The sequence below is a fragment of the Chanodichthys erythropterus genome, chromosome 19 (assembly GCF_024489055.1).
Source record: "Chanodichthys erythropterus isolate Z2021 chromosome 19, ASM2448905v1, whole genome shotgun sequence".
NCBI lineage: Eukaryota > Metazoa > Chordata > Actinopteri > Cypriniformes > Xenocyprididae > Chanodichthys > Chanodichthys erythropterus.
In genome coordinates, this window is record NC_090239.1 from 8,930,286 (window position 1) to 8,947,646 (window position 17,361).

At 38.2% G+C, this 17,361-nt stretch overlaps 1 protein-coding gene across 5 annotated transcripts in view; it reads right to left on the reverse strand.

The window, feature by feature from the left end:
• Positions 1-17,361, reverse strand: part of baiap2b (BAR/IMD domain containing adaptor protein 2b) — a 55,018-nt gene that overhangs the window by 9,165 nt on the left and 28,492 nt on the right. For 4 of the 5 annotated variants that reach the window (XM_067368715.1, XM_067368714.1, XM_067368711.1 and 1 more), the window contains 8 exons: positions 14,941-15,002; positions 14,327-14,398; positions 12,740-12,877; positions 6,451-6,603; positions 2,551-2,781; positions 1,980-2,175; positions 602-803; positions 388-456 (listed from right to left, as the gene is read on the reverse strand). In XM_067368715.1, the coding sequence (XP_067224816.1) occupies positions 388-456; positions 602-803; positions 1,980-2,175; positions 2,551-2,781; positions 6,451-6,603; positions 12,740-12,877; positions 14,327-14,398; positions 14,941-15,002 (1,123 nt within the window). The remainder of the gene's footprint in view (positions 1-387; positions 457-601; positions 804-1,979; positions 2,176-2,550; positions 2,782-6,450; positions 6,604-12,739; positions 12,878-14,326; positions 14,399-14,940; positions 15,003-17,361) is intronic. The other variant, XM_067368712.1, reaches the window with a different exon arrangement.

The window sequence follows — 17,361 nt, forward strand, 5'->3', positions numbered from 1 at the left end:
ATTGACTGGATTGAGAAAAGAATAGAATGTAGCCAAAATGAATGCACATTTGCTAAAATAATAACTAAATAATGTCTAAACAATGGATAACATTATCCAAGAGACGTCAGTGAAAAGGAAAGTCATTTCAGAGGAAGAGCAAAATATTACATTTTGATTAAAGGTTACGAAGAATTTTTTTTTTCTTGGAATAACATGCACTGATCAAACACTGAATGTGCATAATGTGAATAAAGGTCAATTTTGATTCGTCATGTCAATGTTTGCATCTTTTATGCACATGCTCATGACTGTAGTTCTCTTCATAGGTTGAGCCAGCACAATATTACATGGCATTTAGACATTGAAAGGGCTTTTGTAAACTCATTAATATTGCGACAGACTCACCTGACGTGGAGTTTATTGCTGTCAGGTTCGGGAATCACGCGGGTGTAAGAAAACGGGAACCAGCCTCTCCTGATAAGACACATACAACATGGCATTTGAAGCAGATTTTCGGGTTCATCAATTCACTTTAAAACTCATCATCAAAAATGTTTTTCTCTACAGCCGCTCTATGCATGAGCAACTTTTAATGTGATGTTAAGCATAAGATACTTACATTCTGTTCTTCTCGTTTTCACCGTAATGCCAGCCGTCTCGGGCTTCAGGCACCAACAGTGTGATGATGTCTCCTTCCATAAAGCTGAGGAGAGTGCTGTTGTCCCCGGCAGCATGGGAGAAGAGGGCCTGAACGCGTGTCCGGCCATTTCTCTCCAGCCCGGCTGCCATCGAGCTTGACCTGGGCAGGGTCTGTGTCTCTGCTGGGGTCAGAGTTCAGACATTCAGACTGAGAAATTAATTATTTTTTTAAATGATTAATTATGCATGAGAAATGTCAGTTTATAAATAAATGTACATTTTATTCAAAGTGAAAGTGACTTGTAGCTAAGCATAGTGTCCCATACTTGGAATTTGTGTTCTGCATTTCAAGGGCATACACACAGCAGTGAGTATTGAACACACACACGCACTGTGAACACACACCCGGAGCAGTGGGCATTTTTGCTGTGGCACCTGGGGGTTAGGGGGTTAGGTGCCTTGCTCAAGGGCACCTCAATTGTGGGTAATGAGAGTGGAAGAGACTGCTGTTCATTCACTCCCCCCACTTACATTTCCTGACTCGAAGTCCGACTCTCTAATCATTGTATTGTACCTAATATTTGAGCATATATTTGTTGTATTTTTGTGTTTAGAATATTTGTGTTGTCAAATGCTTGCTGCGTTGAGAGGCACTATTTGAGTTTCTCCTCTCAAATCGGTCACTTCCGAGATTTTGTTTCAGTTAGTATCATTGCTTTAGTAGGCAGTAAACAAGCTCAGTAGGTTTAGGAATATATTTAAAATTGCACCTAAAGGTCATGTACAACACTCATTAAGAGTGCTCGTTTCCGCCGCTTTCTTCAAAGAGAAGCTATACCCTTCACCTATTTTCTATCCATTTTTAAAGCTGTCCTCTATTCCCAGCAGTTCTGCCCTGTTTTCATTTCCAGCAGTGTTTGCCCTGTTATTGTCCACTCACTACTTTCTCAAGGAGAAAGAAAAATGCACAGGTGTGCCGACACTGACACAGCTATAAATGCAGGTGCCAGGTCAAAATTAATTTATATAGAGAAGTTGGGTATTGAATAAACAGCATTGAAAACTTCCATATGTTATCACACTCTCAAAAAAAAGGTACAAATTCTGGACCAGTACCCTTTGAAAATGTACTAGTATGTACCGTTTAGTTACTAATATGTACACTTTAGGTAATATTATGTTCCTTTAAGGTACTAATATGCACCCTTCAGGGGTAAATGAGGTACAAAAGTGTACCTTTTGAAAAGATACCACCCCAGTGACAGCTTTTGTACCCTTTTTTCTGAGAGTGCAGAGAGTTAGATGCAATGGGAGATGTTTTGCTTGTTGCATTGCTGAAATGAAGTTCCTGAACTTACCCAGAGTGTTTTTGGGCTTTACAGGAGCAACCTTGCGGACAGGTAGGGTATTGGAGAAGGTCTCTCCACTGTGTCTGTGAGACTGCAGGGACGATTTCTCGTGTGCTGCTCTGGTATCCATCCAGTGTTGGTAATCTTCTCCTCCATGGACCCCTGAGCCATTCACAATGGGCAAACTATCTGCTCCCATCATCCTCTGTAAGGAATAATTAAGACACCTAGTTTATATGTGTACAAACAAACACTTTACTTCCACTATACAGTAACTCCTTGCACCAGATGTGCCTCTGTGAAAATAAACTGTAAACTAAAAGTTGTAAGCGCCAGCAGGTTTCAGATTATTCTTTTCACAGCATCGTGGTCATTATCAAACAGCATTTTAATGACTTTATATCCATCTTTCTCTTTCATTTGGCCGTGAGTGGTTCTCACACCCCCAAACACCCTCAGGACTTAATTATACACATCATTAATGCAACCATTTACAAATTCTCTAGCTGCAGTTGAGACTTTTTTTATTTTCTGGCTCACATTGTTGTTGTTTTTTTGTCAAACTGGGTTTCTAACTCACCGACTGTTGGCTCCCCATGAGAGCTGCCAGCTCAGGTGGCACAGGAAGCGGCTTGGCCCCAGGGATGGGGTCTGAGATGATCAGGTTAGATTTAGAGGTGTGGTGTCCCAGCGTCCCCGCTGCTCCTGAGCCCATCTGCTGGGCCAGAAGCATCGCCCGCTCTGGGAGTTTATTGGGGTCGGCACATGCTTGTTGCCACAATGGGATCTTCTGCGTTAGCAAGTCTCTGCCCTAAAAAACAAATAAACAAGTATTAGCACCCAGCATGAGTGACACAAGCTTTACACACCTGCGAGAGAACAATTTAGATTAGTCCAGAAAACCCATGAGGGTAAATCATGGATAACAGACCAAAAACAGGCTCTCTATGTGAAAATAAACTTCAGTTCGTGCACAGCTGAGGTTTCAGGGGTGAGCTCTTCAACTGATGGACTGATAGAGAGAGGGAATACGATAAAGTGTGATAAAGTGATCCCTCCTCACCTCCCGTTCCTCTGAAGCTCTAAGACATCCCTCTCTATCCTGACAACCTCCCCTCCCTGTAGGTTGAAGCCTGAAATAGCCTCATTACTCTGCCCTGTGCACAGGCAGTGAGCCTGGCTGAGCGCTACGACCAGTAGATGTAAAAGAGAGAGATGGGGAACGCCTAGAGACCTCTGAATGTAGAGCACAAGATGTGCAATTTTATCTTTGGACTCTTTTCTATAATTCAGATCATCTGCTTGAGCAGTGCATGGATGCTTATTTAAAACTCTGAAGACCCACATTTGAGAAAGATGTGTCAAATGAAGAGCTAATCAACAATTTGATGTGATTTTTATTTAAAGGGATAGTTCACCCAAAAATGAAAATTGTTGTTATTTATTCACCCTCATGTCGTTTCAAACCAGTATAAATTTTGGTTTGATGATCATAAAAAGTTGTACTAGTTCGGGCCAAATAATTGTACTTAAATACTAATTTCATTTTTCAATTGTATATACTTTTATTTAAGTGATTGCTCTGCTCAATATGTCTAATACATTTATGGGCTCCATTTTGTTTTGCTCTATCGTCTGTGCTTCCGCATTCGTCATCTTCCGCCGCAAATCGATGCGTGCATCTGCCAGAAGCTAGTTATTATAGCTAATAAAGTTTTAAATATGTATAACTTCACTTCAGAAGTCCTCTATTAACACCCTAGAGCCGTATGGATTATTTTTATGATGGATGCATGCATTTTTTGAGGATTCAAAATCACGCCCCCCATTTACTAACAAGCTTGAGTGACGTGACCAGCCAGAACTGACGCTAAGGCTAGATTTTTGGGTGAACTATCCCTTTAACATAAGTGTGATAAATATACTACACATTGCACTAGGTGAAAGGTCTTCTAAATCGCTACTTACTTTAAAAAAATGTCCTTGAATCCAGCTTTTATAGCCTTTTAACATGAACCTTTCATTTAATCTTTGTTCTTATTCTCCTTCACTCTGTGCTCATAATACCTCTGCAGTCTCTGTTGGGCCAGCACAGGTCAGTATCGCATTTACTGATCCCCCTTGGCCCTTTTCTAAGTCACAACCTCATACCACCCCACCCAAAGCAATTATCACCCGCCTGCCTGCCCAGCACCTGCAGACTCTGTCACGACCTCATTGGGTCCATGAAAGCCAAAACACTAGCAATGGTTTCATTGCACTGGAAACAATTGGCAGAACTTACCAGAAGTCAATTTACCCATGCACATCATTTTTAAAATTTGTGTTGGCATGACAGATAGAGTGGCATGACATATTGTATATAGTCAAAAGATTCAGGAGTCACAGATCATTAAACTATTGCCAAGTTGAAGTGTTTGAGGTTTCAATATGTTTTAAAAGGGCTAGTTCACCTAAAAATGAAATTTCGGTCATCACTTACACACACTTACTCACATGCCGTTCCAAACCTACATGACTTACCTTCTTTAGTGGAACACAAATGCAGACTAATAATAATATCCTGAACTATTATTTCCGTAAAGTCTTGCTGTATGAGAACCATTTAACTTCCAGCCTCTTCTTCATACAAATGTATTGTAAGGCCTTAGAAGACTTGAAATACATATAAAAAAATTATAAATTATTCTGCAAAACATCTCCTTTTGTGCTCCATTGTAAAAATAAATAAATAAATACAGGTCATACAGGTTTGGAGGGACAATGTCATTTTAATTTTTGGGTGAACTCTGGTTATTGATCACCATGTGGCGTATTGGCTATAAAGCTCAAACCCCTCAAAGAGTAAGGCACTTGATTCCAAGTTGCTCCAAAGGGACTAACCCTGCAATAAGTATACTGTAAGTCACTTTGGATAAAAGAATATGTTAAATCTTGCTGCCTTTTCACACAACCGCAATTCAGAGACCACTACTAACTACCCATTAGTTACCAAGAAATTAGAATCCTTCAAATGTAAAGATTTTATTACATGTTTAAGAGATCTCTTTTCAATTTTCTTCCCAGTGGTAAAATCTCTTCTCATCTGAGTGTGAGAGAGACTCTTTATACTCTCTTTGTTCCTTCTGCCCTCAGTTGCAGACGAGTGAGTAAGTATCAAGTACCGTTGCTATTGCGTGACTGGCGTGGGCGACAGTGTTAAGATTCGACCATGACGAACTCTGGCAGATGGTCAGTTTAGTTTACATCACTTTGTTCTTACTGTTCTCACAAAAGTAGTTCATAAAGAAGGTGAGATATGGCCAGCATTATGCTGAATAGACTCCAATACAATTTTACCCTGTGAAGTAATGTCTCTTTGTTTTACATATTTCTCCATTTGCCTGCAGAGAAAGAGTCTTCCTACACATCCATGAAAACAGTGATTATCATCTGAACAGTTTGTTCTTGTAAAAGTGGGCCACTCTCTGCCTGGCCCTCCCTTTTTCTTCTTCTTCTCTTGCCATCGTTGCTCCCAACGCTCTGTCTATCACCAACTCTGAAGCGTGGGCGTCACAGTAGAGGAGTGAAGCTCGCTTACGCGGGAATGACTGGTGTTCTTCTGCATGCTGGTGAATCCACCAGATATCACTCATTCTCTACTCTATTTTTGATCAGTGTGAATGTAATGTCCTAAAAAAAATAATCATCCTTCACGGCGTAATTGTGTTTGATGTGGGTGGCACCACCTTGATTAAATCTCGATATGATTGATAAGCAATCAAATGTAGTCTTGATTATAAATCATATTGAATTGTAAACACAATTTAACAGTACTGGCATTAGTGACCCAAATTAAGAACTTTCCCCAATATACATTCAAGCACATTCTCTAGCAAGCATGGTGGAATGATCAGCAATGAAATGCAATGAATGACTGAATAAATGAGACTTGGGAGCAGAAACAACTGAACACAAAATGCGTGGAGTTGTCCAAGTATATAATTTACTTGGCAAAATGGATACTTAATTTATAGTATATATGATCTACTTTAATGTTGACATTACATGACTGAAAGGTTAAAGACAACATGAAATCAAAATTGAACATACATACGTTCGTAAATGTTTTTTGTTATGTAAAGTTTTTCCAGAATATTTGATCAAATGGAATAATTTTCATAACTGCTAATGTAACCAAGGCCAAGTTGCCATAAATGAGGCTTTATCAATAATATTAAGTAATAATATTAGTTTAACTAAATAAATGATTCAACCAAATATGGATCAAATCAAATTAGTCTTACAAATTATTCAGCTTCACTGAAAATATGTCACATTGCGGAAGCTTAATGTGTTGTAAATTGCATTTAATGTTGTCTTTAACATTATAATGTGCAAATAATGGCTAAAATGCATGCATAGTACAATTGTTTTTACTTAAATTGAATTTCAGTGTTTCTGCAACCCAAATTTTCTTCAGCATGATATGGATTCTCACCTTGTTGTGGTAGGTGGTGCTCGATTTGGCCACTGCACATTGACGGTCAACAAGGAAGCAATACCTCCGTCTCTCTTCAGACAGGGCGTTCTTGTAGCTCTCAGCGATGTAGTTATCCAGCTCATTTTGTTTGCTGCTGATGGTCTCGACGTACTGGGGGACAGGTAAGGTGGCATGAAGCAGACAAAAAAAAAAAAAAGGCAAACAATGCCCAAGTTTGACTCAGACTGATGTAATGAACGGCATGCTAGGAGAAACCACATATTTCAAATGACAACCATGTAGGCTTGCTGTTAATGCTAAAGCTCAATGGTCCATAGCACACAAAGCTGGTGAGGGCTTATTCAGCCGGCCGATTGAATCCAAGTAGCAAAGAAGATCATGTTCATTCTTAAGCATTCAATAAAATAAAATATATTTTAGCAATGGTTACATAAAATAATCATAACATTAACCTAAGAGTCCAGTATAATAACATAGAAATGACCAAGGCTGATCGGTAGAGATCACACTACAGCCAAAACATCATCTAACAAGGACATATGCCTTGCAGGAACTGGATGTGATCCAAGCACACACACACACACACACACACAAACACACACACAGATGACACCTTTCATGAGGTTCCTCAACCTGTGTAGGCATCGTGATATCACAGTGAGTTATGCTGATTCCTTCCCACCAAGTGTTAATGAAAATGGCTGGAATCACTGTTTGCAAGTCTATTATTAGTCTAAAGTTAGAAAAGGTCATTGCATCTTGTGAAATCATGTCATGGATTCATAGTGATGTATGAATACAATATGAGTACAATATGTTCACCCAGACTCTCAATCTTTGACATGTCATGAGTTTAGTGACTTGCACAACTGAAATGAATAAAGCAATGCCTCATCCAGAGTTTAAAACTCATTTGGTACACATCCAACCAGCACCAAAACAGTTTTGTAGGTTTAGTTACTATGATACTCTTCAAATGCACATCAGATAGATGTGCATTAAACTCATGTGGGAAAGAAAGTGAGAGGCAAAAGAGGAAAAAACATAAATGCTAAAGAGAGACACTAAAAAAAACACATCAGCTTTGACTGAGAAACAGATGTTATAGTGTCAAACATAAAAGCAGGTACTGAGTTGTCAAGCTAGTGTACATGTAATCAGCCTGAAGGCTAAAACACACGATGTAAATGTACCATTTCCAGGATTCTCTCTGATCATGAGTGGGAGTTTGGTCACACCGTTGACAGGTAATATGCTCAGCACACAAAAACAGCTGAGCGCAGAATATTTCTGCACACAGCATCAACTTAAAGTGTCAGTCACATCACTTTATCAAGCTTGAAAGACTTTTTCTTCTGACATAACTTTATTTAAAGTGAAGTGGGAATTACTCAGCAAAATATTCTAGGTGACTGAAAAGAAAATGCTGAGGGCAAAGCATGGTGGTTACACTTCTCCTCAAATATTCTCTGCTCTTTCCAGGATTTTACCAAAATAGAAACAACATACTTGGCAAAATTTTTTAAGGCATTTCCCTCCCTTTTGGGATTCAAGTGTAAAAACCTTTAAAGAGAAACTCAAAATTCATTTTTTTTTGTAGACAAACTAGCATATACTGTCAGGGTTCTGTTACTTTGGTCTGGTTTATTCTTAATTTGGTGACAGAGTCCTGACACTCCGACCATCTTGTCTTTGTGTGGGTGTGCGGTTTCGAGTTTGCTCAAGCCGTATGCTCATGTCCGCATGTGATGTTGTATGCGCGAAGCATGTTGTTCGGATCCCGGCACTTTGGCAGTTCAGTGTTGGGGTTCGGACACACTCATGCTCCATGTTTTGTCTCTTGTTGTGAGGTCACAGTTTGAGTGTTCATTCACTCATTGTACACTTTTGTCGCGTGTGTTTGTGTCGAGCGCCTGGTCTACGTGTTCATTGACATTTACACTCGAGATTTTTATTTTAAATAAATGTTCTTTTGGACATAGAATGAATCTTTAAGAATCCTTAAAAAATGTCTCGCTTTCCACAAATATATTAAGCAGCACAACTGTTGTCAACATTGATAATGTTTCTTGAGCATCAAATAAGTATGATTTCTGAAGGTTCAGGCTGGTGTAATGGCTGCTGAATATTTAGCTTTGCAATCACATGAATAAATTAAATTGTAAAACTTTTTTAAAAAAATCTTACCAACCCCAAACCTTTGAATGGTACATAAGCTACTAACATAGCTGTATATGTGGGCAACAGTAATTTAAGATGATTGTCGTAGTCCACATCTGCATGTAGACTGCATGTGTTTGCGCTAATGGATCAGATATGACGTATGTCTTTTTCTGTCTGGATAATGACAGCACTATACTGCAGGATCTTCTTTGTATTTAATGACCCATGGTCAAGACCCCTTTTCTGCTCCTATTAAATGTTCTTTCAGCTGTCTGAGTCACGAAGAGTACATTTACATGTACAGTTCATGTACAAGTCACAGGCTAAGATTAAACCTTGAGGTGCAGCAAGTACACTTACACAACTGTAGAGGTAGAAACAGCGCAAGGCCGTTGCAACATAAGAGAACAAAAATATGCTGTCACCAGGCAAAGGTGTTAGTTCTAGTTAGTTCTACACACAAAAGGGTTTCAGTAGCAAATGCTGGCAGTAATTTGCTTTAATTTATCTATTGATTAAGTAAAATGTAGTGTTTTTTTTATGTCAGCTTTGATAGATTTTTACTGCAATACAGCCTGAGGCAATATGTTCACCCATGATTTATTTAAAACAACCAAAATATGTTTACTATATTTTCACCATCAGACATTAAAAGTACAGGAGAATGGCAAAAAATTCAACATCTACAGTATATTTACAATGTCCTATAGTGATTCAGGTAATAGACAGGCAGTGTGATCAGCATGATGTTAAGACTTACTTGTGAAGTAGCTGACGTGATAGTTCTCTACTAAGCAACAGTAAACACTTTTTAAATAGCTGTCAGGATAAAAACACTGCATTCAACAGGTTTACACAGGTACTGTACTACTGCACTGTCATGGTGTGTTTGTATGCTGGGCAGTATATGTCTCATTGCGGTGGGGTCGGGGTAAATGGGTTCAGAAATCATATTCAGATGAATAATACTGCACTATGTGCCTTTAGTTTGGTACCCAAGGGGAATAGAAATGTACACACAAATATGCACAAAGATGGTGTAATGTGGGTCTATATCCTACACTACTGCATCCTGAAATCATAAGTGACACTGCAGTTCAAATCAATCTGCCTGCCCTCCGTGTGGCCTCGTTTTAACACGTACTGAATATGAATGCAGGATACGTTTGCAGTGCATTAATATGATTCCTCAAGGAAACAAAAAGAGAGAAATGAGTGCATTAGATTAGTCACGGTATTAATATTGGCACCAGTTCTGCGGGGGAACTGGAATAGACCTGCGTTTCTCTCTAGTAATCAGAGAGGAAATTGAAACAGCATTTTTTCTTATATAAAACAAAACATTCTATTATGTTTTAACTAGTGTGAAAAATTACAAACTTAAAATTACAATTACAACAGCTGATTTTATTCCTGAAAATATTAACTAGTGATAGACAAATATATATTAACATTTTTGGGGCAAATAGAGATTATTGGCATAATAATGGAATATTAAAATTAGATTTTGTCTAAATAAATAACTAAAAAAATACATGTGAATTGACGCATCACAATATTATAATGTAGCGTTTGAAAATGGATATTGATTTGAGATTACAAAGATTACATTTTAAAAATAATTGGTATTTGTAAAGATTAACTTTTACATTTTCTGTCATCTAATGCTCACTTAATCTAAATGAAAAATAGGGGCAATAAGCATGCACAATTAAATATCCAACACTGGTCAATATATGAATAATTATATTTATAAAAAAAAAACTAATATCAGCAAATTGCCAATATGGTACCACTGTAAGTTCATGTCATCAAGTGTTTGAAAGATATTCACTACAGCTTGGTGTAGTGTGTTTTGCAGCACTGAAGCCAGACTCTCCACAGCATGACGCACAGCAGGGACCATGAGCCCCACATGTAAAATTCATCTATGGTTCATACTGAGCTGCTAAGTAGAATGAACACACACACACACCTCTAAATAATTGACAAAAGCTATTACAGAAAAAAATATCATATTCATTGGACATTTAAGAAATATCACGAGAGAGCTGCCACATGTAGGGAACCATGGGAAGGGTTTACACACACACAGTGTTTTCTCAGGGGTAAATCTCAGCTTTCACAAATAGTAAACTGCAAAAAAGGAAAAAAAAAATCCTGGGAAGCGTCTGGTTTATGGACCAAGGCCAGAGACGTTTTGACTTACAACTCCAAATATCGATTTTTCCCCTCCCCTGAAGCCCTCTGCCACTCAGAGCTGTGAGGCACAAGCTAAACTAACAATCAGAATGTGATTTCCATCTGTTTTCTAAATGCACTTCTCACTTCAGAGCTGCATACACATCAAACTTTTGGCCTTTGATCACTGGTCAAGAAAATATGTAGAGCCTCTGTTTCTGCTTGGCACTGTATCTGTTGAGGTCTATGGATGGCCCAAAAATAAATTCCGATAACTGATATCCGATAACAAAATGTACATTTCAATAATAAATACTGCATTTTTCTACACAAATGTATTATATATATTCCTGTCATTCTATTTTAAATTTGGATTCAATTTTATGTTGGGTGTTGCCAATTTATTTCAATTTTACACTCATAAACACTCAAAGGAAACTAATTATTAAATTATGAATGTTGCTCAACCCTGTTATAGAAAAACAAATCACCTATTTGGTTTACTATGATCTTCCTACAGCTTTTGTTAGACTCAGGAAGTTGCTTTCATTGTTTTCACTTAAACAACCCACTCATCTTCCTTCTTTCTGTGTTTTATCTTATACACACCTGTGGAGAGTGTTTAACAAGCAAACAGAGCCCACAGCATTTTACACAACAGCGTGTTCCCACACCTCTATGAGGAGCACACCTACAGCTAATGGCATGAACTGATCCCAGGTCAGTCTACAACATAACACTCCCACTTCCCCCTGACCTCGCACCTGGTGACGACGGTAGTGAGAGGCGTACGTTCAAAACAAACAGCGTCCCCGACAATTCAACCCCCGTACAACGAGGCCTCGGTGAACAAAAGCACAAGGACTCCACACACAATGAAACCCACACAAAACTAGTACAATATTGTATGGAAGGACTTCAGCCAAACGGAGTGGGATTTTCTTTAACACCTAAAGAGCCAACGAGACTAAAACTGACTATTTTTTTCTGTTTTCACAGCTTATTGTCTGATTCAGTGCAAAGCAGAAGCATGGAAAGAGCAACAACATATCAAAAAAGGAAAAATACACCTTTATTTATTAAAGAAAATAATGATAACATTTATAAACCCTGTGGATCCAAAACGTGTGAAAAAAAAACAGCCTTGTTAAGATTTTAATACATTCTGAAAAAATAACTGTGCAAAATTCGCCGCCGACATGGTTATTTTTAATGAATATTTCAAAGCAACTGACAAATATTTATAATAAATATATTATAATTGTAACAAAACAAAAATATGTTGGAAAAAATAGAATAAATTGCCAATGTAAAAACGTGATCATGAGCATGTTTAAATTCTTATATCCTCTCAAGTGTGTTTAAAGTTGTATATTCAAACTTTGAAGAGAGAAAGAGGTCGATTTATGAAGATTATTTATAGAGGGATTTATAGAATTCCCACGATATTCCATCCCAGCTGGATATCACGGATTGCACACACATCAGAAACAAATTCAATGCCTAAATTCTGGAATATTCCAATCTACTGCCAAACTCAGAGAGAGGGGACATTAATTATTTCAGACTTGAATTGATTTATTGATTTCTGTAATTGAGGGACATTTTAAAGAAATAATTAATCAAAAAATAAATTTTCTTCTCATTTACTCATGTTGTTCCAAATCTGTATAACTTTCTTCCATGAAACCAAAAGGAGAAAACATGAAGAATGTACTGGAAACTCTTATCCATGCAATTATAATAAATGGGGACTTACTTTGGAAAAACATTCTTCAAAACATCTCCATTTTTGTTACAAAAAAGAAGATCATATGGGTTTGGAATGACATGAGGGTGAATGTTGATAGAATATTCATTCTTGGGCGTAATTATTCCACCAAAATGTAACTACTTAAAAGTAATTATCGTTGTTGAAATTTGAAGAGCAGAGCTGACTCACCTGCATCTCCTTGTCTCCATATTTGGTGGGGTTCTTGCTGCCCTGACTCTTCCTGCGTAGTTTCTTCAGTTCGGCCTGGCACTTCTCCAGACTCTCTCCTTTACTTTTGTGTTCCATCTGATATTTCTTCAGAGCTGCCTGCCAGACGAAATAACACAGCTCTCATCACAATCAGCAGCTAAGAATATCCAAATGGACAAGACGAGGAAATTAATGGTCGCTTTTCAAATATCTATATCAAGCATCCATTCCAGAAAGACCTCAAGTGGATGAATGCCAACTAGAATGGAATGAGATGGGGCTCTTTCGTAGTATTCTTGATAACTTTATTCTCAGGACATCCTGAGGTTTAAAGCTTAAAATAAATGTTTAGCATGCCCATAGTGAGTCAATTGTTTTTTAACAATGCTTAACTGAACTGAAACCAGAATCGAAAAGACCTGAAGGTCGCTTTACTAATGGGAACTTGGCTGAGTCAGCCCAATAAGGTCTTTTATTGTCCTCAAAGTGTCTTCCCAGAGCTCGCTGCTTCATGGATTCATTGTGTTTCAGACCGAGCTTCTTTGTTTCCCCCAGTTTTCACTGCCAAAGCCTTCTGCTACATTTGACTGAGCCTAATGCAGTTTTATTTTTCATCCTTGCTATGTGTGGAAGAGAAGAGCATGGGAGCATAGTTAATTATTTCTGTCAATTCTGGAAATGAGTGACCGAATAAATGGGCCTTTGATTTCTTGCCAAGAAGCTGAGGGTCAGTCTAATGCATTTACAAACAAGCCTGTTAGAAAACTTCTCAATCCGTGTTGCTGAAAGCCTCGTTTCAGATGCTCTGCTGATCTTTCATACATATAAACAGATTTCTCTCAAGTACAAAAAAAATTACTTTTCCTCATACAGGCGAGAAGACAAGCCTTTTAGAAGATGTTTGTCTTAATGTTGGTAATATTCTCGCTTTTAATACATGCAGAAAACTCAGTTATTGCTTTTAAACGAGATGTTATTGGGGGGTGGATAAGGCCAATTAGGTAAAATGGAGAATGAATCTAGTTATGCTATTGGAAGAGACTAGTGTTTTAAAACTATTAAATAAAGAAACGAGACAGAAAGACAGCGCTTAGCTTGACTGAGTTAGAAAGAGGATCTCAAATACAAGTTATGAATTTGGAAAAAAGTGAACATGATGTGCCTTTATGAAATTCAACTTGCAAAAATGATATAAAAAGAGAGTTTAAGGCACTCTTTTATCATGAGTATCAAATGTCATAAATATTCATTTTTTCCTAGCTAAATTTCTGAATTAGGCATATGGCATGTGTCATATTTTCAATAAAGCATAAATATTTTGATGAAATATATTTGTTCTGCAAATTTTTGTGAGTGAAATCCAATTATTGTGTTTAGGAATTTCATGTGAAGGTGAAAGTTAAACACAGATTTCACAACTGGTTCAAGTTGCTCACATTGGCCAACAGAAATCTGTTTAGATTAAAAGTGACTTTTGCGTCATCTTTTTTGCCCACAAAATTTGGGAAACATTTGCTTAATGTTACCGTACCATAAGTACGTTTTTGTGTATGCATATATACTTACGTTTAAGTAGCGAACATCCAATTCCACTTTTTTCTCCAGTTCTGTGAGTAGTTCATTGTGGAAAGATTTCAGCTGAAATTTACATTGGACAAACACAGTTTATATTATATACACGCTCACTCTACATTACAACAAACCAGCAATATTCCTCTCATTTGACAAACAAGGATTCTGCATTTAATTACACATTTCACACACCAAACTCAGTCATTAACACTAGACAAAATAGCCTTACAGAACCAAAACTGATATCCTATCAATAACTCTTGCTACAGACGTTTACTCCTTTTTCTGCCCTGTTATCATGTTCAGAAGGACTCAGATATGGTTTGTTTAACATCTGCAGCTGTGTCACACAGCACAGGAAAGTCTGTGTTCTGTCTAAGTTAGTGTGTTTACGCATGCGACCATGGACTATTGTCCTCCATGTATATACGGAAGTGTCTGAGTCGATGTGACATTTTGAGACGCCACTCCCTTCCATTTCCCTACCCTTGAGGCTAATGGGGCCTCTTAGATACAACCTGATTGTCTCAGCCATGTTGCGAGAAAATGTAATGAGAAAATGTGAGCCTATGAGGCAATACGATCTTCATCACATTAATGATACTCACCATGTCCTCTAGCTGCATTTGAATCTGTCTGTGAACCTCTGCCATCTGAAACAGCACATCCCCTTGAGAGAGAGAGAGAGAAAGGGAGGGAAAGATAGGCAGAGGAAATAGATGAAATTGTCATTATAATGCTTTTGCACTTGATATCAGAAACCATGCAGTTAGACAAGGGTGCAGGGAAGAGAAAAAGGAGGTAGAGAGAAAAATTATGAACAAGGTGAGCCGACAGTCAGAGCCGGCGCCAGGGCACATAAATCTGGGGGGGCATTTATATTTCTGTGGAGGGGGTAGCGGCAGGCGAAATCACACATTTGTAATTGCCTTCCAATGCGTGCTCGCTTTTCGCTTTTGCTTTCAAATTTACTTGAGTTCAGCGGGGAGGAGGGGGAGGGGGCATGGCCTGCGAATGTCCCCCCTTGGCGCCGGCCCTGCCGACAGTCAAGCTATAGGTGCAAGAAAGAATCTGATAAACACGATAACTCAAACAAAAAACACCACAAAATATTAAACCAAATTGTTTAATAAAAAAAAAACAAATGAAACACACTGAAAAAATAATATTACTGAAATATATTTTTCCATGACGATGCATAACAAGCAAAATAAAACAAAATTATTCATGGGAAACAGTAAAAGCATATTGCGAGTGCATGTTTAATAAACATGAAAAGACTGAACAAAAAAAAAAAATGATAGAAAAGATGTTGTTAGCACACAATTTTCTCAAATCAATGTATCATTCTGTTGTACAAGAGAGAGAGAAAAGAAGAAAATCAAAAGAACAGGACAAATAAAGAGAGAAGAGGTGAATCATGCAGCCATTTGAGGCGTGTGTGTTGTGTTGTGCAGTGTCGGGATACCTACATGCTGCCTCTTCTGATTAGGCAATGCATTGTAAAAAAAAAAGGAACAAAAGACCTAGTTTGAGCAGGAACAAAAGTACAGAAGACCTTAAGACAGTGAGAAAGAGTGAGAGCTAGCCAGAGTGAATGAGACAAACCTCCCCAAACGCTAAATGCATAAATAACACAGGCCAGAGGGCTGCCCTAGTCTGATGGACACAATTTCAAAGCAGGGTTTCCTACATCCAATCCAGAACACCACAGTGAAAAATTAAAGCATTAAATCACAAAGGCCATAAAAGTATGCAAGTGTTTTTGAAGTCTTTGAAGGCTCAAAGTGGCTGGTGGCATCACTGTAGGTAATCTCAAATCATATTACTTAGTCAAAGCAGCCCTAAAACAAAACTTCCATTCATTACATTAGCACTGCACACTTTCACAGGGACAGAAATGATTGTAGAGTGCTGAGACATCTTTCTTCCATCCATCCAACATACTCTTGTCTGACTCTGCGTTAACTCTAACCAGGTTTGAACTGGCTTAATAAAATAATGAAATAAAATAACTAAAAACGCACACACAGTATGCAACATAGAGGGCAGCATCAGCCGCGGACATTTTGAAAAGACAAGGCATTTACACACACAACTTTTCAGCAGTAAAAGAACAATGACAGACGTTCACGTTCATGCACTCGCATGACATCCAATGGGCATGATGTCTCTCTACCTCCTGAACTGGTAATGGACGCAAGTCTTCATGTATAGGGGTGTAAATGTGGAGGCAACTTATCCCGCATTGTTGGTGCTATGAATGATACCTCAAATTGTGCTGCCTGTTATTTTCCATATCACTAGATATTAAATACTTTCAATACAATCCGTGCACATCCCTCATAAATCTGAGCTACTGAGCCACACAGTGCGTTTCATAAAGCGTGACCCTGCCTGTCTTTGAATCCGTCAAGCCGGACACAGGACAACTGCACCAGCCTGCAGTACATATCTAATCAAGCCTTCCTCTTAAGCCCTGCCTTCTGAGAAATAGAGGGACAGTCCGTTTTATACAGTCGTTTCAGTTCAAGGTCAGCAGAGGCTATCCAACCAGTAATGTCCATCGAAACTGAGAGATTAATAAGGGTGGATATGCAAATACATATAAATATGCTGATCTTGCTGTATCCAAATTTAGTCAGTTTGTGGTAGAATGACGAAAAGATTAGCAGTAAAGGGCGTGAATGTGACACTTTCTAAGGTACCAAAGGAGAATAGCCATTATGTTTACATCTAAAGTTGTGTATTGCATAAATATTGCATAAAACATTTGCGAATAAAGCACTGTTTCCATCCATTGAGTCGAATAGAACAAAATCGCCACTTCCTGATAAACTGGCGCTAAATATCACTATGAAAAATGGACTGTATAAAACAATTTTCGTACATAAATTATTTGCACCTCAGAGCGTGCAGATGAAACCCAATAAACGCTGTCATGTTGGATGCCTGGTGTTTGTGAACACAAACGTGTGAGGTGCTTCTGGGAGGGAATTATACAGAGCCACTTTAACGACAGACTTTGC